Source organism: Trichoderma gamsii (genome assembly GCF_001481775.2).
Source record: "Trichoderma gamsii strain T6085 chromosome Unknown Scaffold_93.2, whole genome shotgun sequence".
Taxonomy (NCBI): domain Eukaryota; kingdom Fungi; phylum Ascomycota; class Sordariomycetes; order Hypocreales; family Hypocreaceae; genus Trichoderma; species Trichoderma gamsii.
The window spans coordinates 4,131-6,012 of record NW_020171430.1 but is presented as its reverse complement, the minus strand read 5'-3'; the positions used below and the strand labels follow the sequence as shown (position 1 = coordinate 6,012).

General features: G+C 48.6%; 1 protein-coding gene across 1 annotated transcript; it reads right to left on the bottom strand.

Moving 5' to 3' along the window:
- Positions 1-235: 235 nt before the first annotated feature.
- Positions 236-1,359, bottom strand: TGAM01_v211117 (dihydroflavonol-4-reductase; the record flags this gene model as incomplete). Its single annotated transcript, XM_018811068.1, has 3 exons — positions 236-516; positions 576-1,068; positions 1,129-1,359. The coding sequence occupies 3 exons, from the start codon at positions 1,357-1,359 to the stop codon at positions 236-238; spliced, it is 1,005 nt and encodes a 334-aa protein (XP_018655719.1).
- Between the last annotated feature and the right edge of the window lie 523 nt (positions 1,360-1,882).

The following is a 1,882-nucleotide window of genomic DNA, read 5'->3' as shown; positions in this document are numbered from 1 at the left end:
AAGTGATTCTTGTCTATATCTAGCGCTTTGAACTCGGCATTTGGCATTGAATGAATAGTTTGCCGGCGCCATAGAAAGGGACTAGCCGAAGGAGAGTAGTAGATGGAACAATTCTTTCATGATCATCTTCTTCTCATTTCTCTATTTTTTGCTCTATTCAATATTGTTAGGACTATCTGCCGATTGCTCGCCACGAAAGGAAACTTCCTGACTCCAGAGTAAACGAGCTTTCCTCCTACTGGCGCAGCTTCAACAAGCTGTTGACCATGTCCACAATAGTCTCCTGCAGCGGTCTGAACTTGAGGCCAAGCTCAGTAGCAGCCTTGGTAGTATCAAGTCTGTAAGCAGGAGGAAGAGAAGCGCCAGTGTTGCCCTTGGGCGTCAGCTCGCTCTGCTCGGGGAACTTTTCCCTGATGATGTCACAAATCTGCTGGTAGCTGTAAGCAGAATTGGCAACCAGGTATCGCTGTCCAGCGGCCTCTGGCTTTTCGAAGGCCAAGACGTGAGCTTCGGCAACTGTAAGAGTCATAGTTAGCACTGTGAACGACATGTAGGTGGATGCTGGGAAAACCTACGATCGCGAACGTCGGCAAATGCATGGAAGGAAGTATCGGGAACATCCTTCTCTGAGCCATCGATGAGTCGGTTGATGTCGCCGGAAGAGGTGTTAAGCGACTTAATATCGCCAACGCTGTGAATGATTGGTCCGTAGACCATAGGGGGGCAAAGAGTGGCCACGGTGAAGTTTGGCTTGTTTGCCTCGACGTAGTCAAATACAGCTCGCTCAGCGAAGGTCTTCGAGGCGAGATATGCCATGACGGGGTTGCTATTGGCTTGCTCGACGGTGATGGGGTTCCAGTCGGCCTCCTTGTAGACGTATCCAGGTCGTTGGCCTTGCATGGGGTCCAGAACAGAGGCAAAAGACGAAGTTACGACGATTCTGGAGACGGAAGGATTGTACTTCTGGGCAGCCTCTAGGATGGAAGTTGTGCCCTTGATAGCAGGCTGCATAAGCTCCTTTTCAAAATCGGTAGCATTCAGGATGAAAGGCGAGGCGGTGTGGATGATCTATATGTTGATATATATTAGTACGTTGAACCTTTCATGATAGCTCGTGTGTCTACTTACACCATCGACTCCCTTGACAGCCTCGTCGAAAGCACTGGCAGCAGCCATATCGGGAACAATGGCAATACTGAGTTGGTCAGCATAATTTGAGTGCGTCTTGCACACCTCTTCAGCCGTCTTCTCTGAGCGCACGGTTCCGCGAACGTTGTAGCCTCTCTTAAGGAAGGCCTCCACGACGTGGGCTGCAATGTAGCCTGAAGCACCGGTGACGAGGACAGTTTGGGCAGCCATTGTATTTTCTTTTGTCAAACTTTTTGCTGTTAAATTTTTTGTGAGCTAAGCTTGATACTCATAGGAGTATGGGACTTTATAAAGACGTGCTGCTTGGTTTGTGGTGAGTGCTGTTTAGATGTCTTCGAACTGTTGCTTGCGTGGACAGAACATCTTCCTCTGTCAACGAAGCCTTCCCTTTATACATCTCCCAGCGCCTCCATCATCCAGCCTGTACTCCCATACTAAATTACGAATTTCTTAGTGTTGGATAATCTATAGCACCGCGATGAAAATTCGGATCGCCCCTTGATGCTGTATGATGTAATCCCCGGAAGGGTTTATCGCCGTGGCTGATAAATCTAGCCATCTTGTTGGCGGATCCAAATGATGCCATTCGGACTGCATGTATCTCTTGGACATTAGAATAAGTTAAACAAAGAGTATTATCTGTGTGAAGCATATTTGTAAGCCTCCCATGGAGAGGCTCTTTGCGTCGTAGTCTCTGAAACAGAGGGCAACTCGGCCGCGGAGATGCATCGTT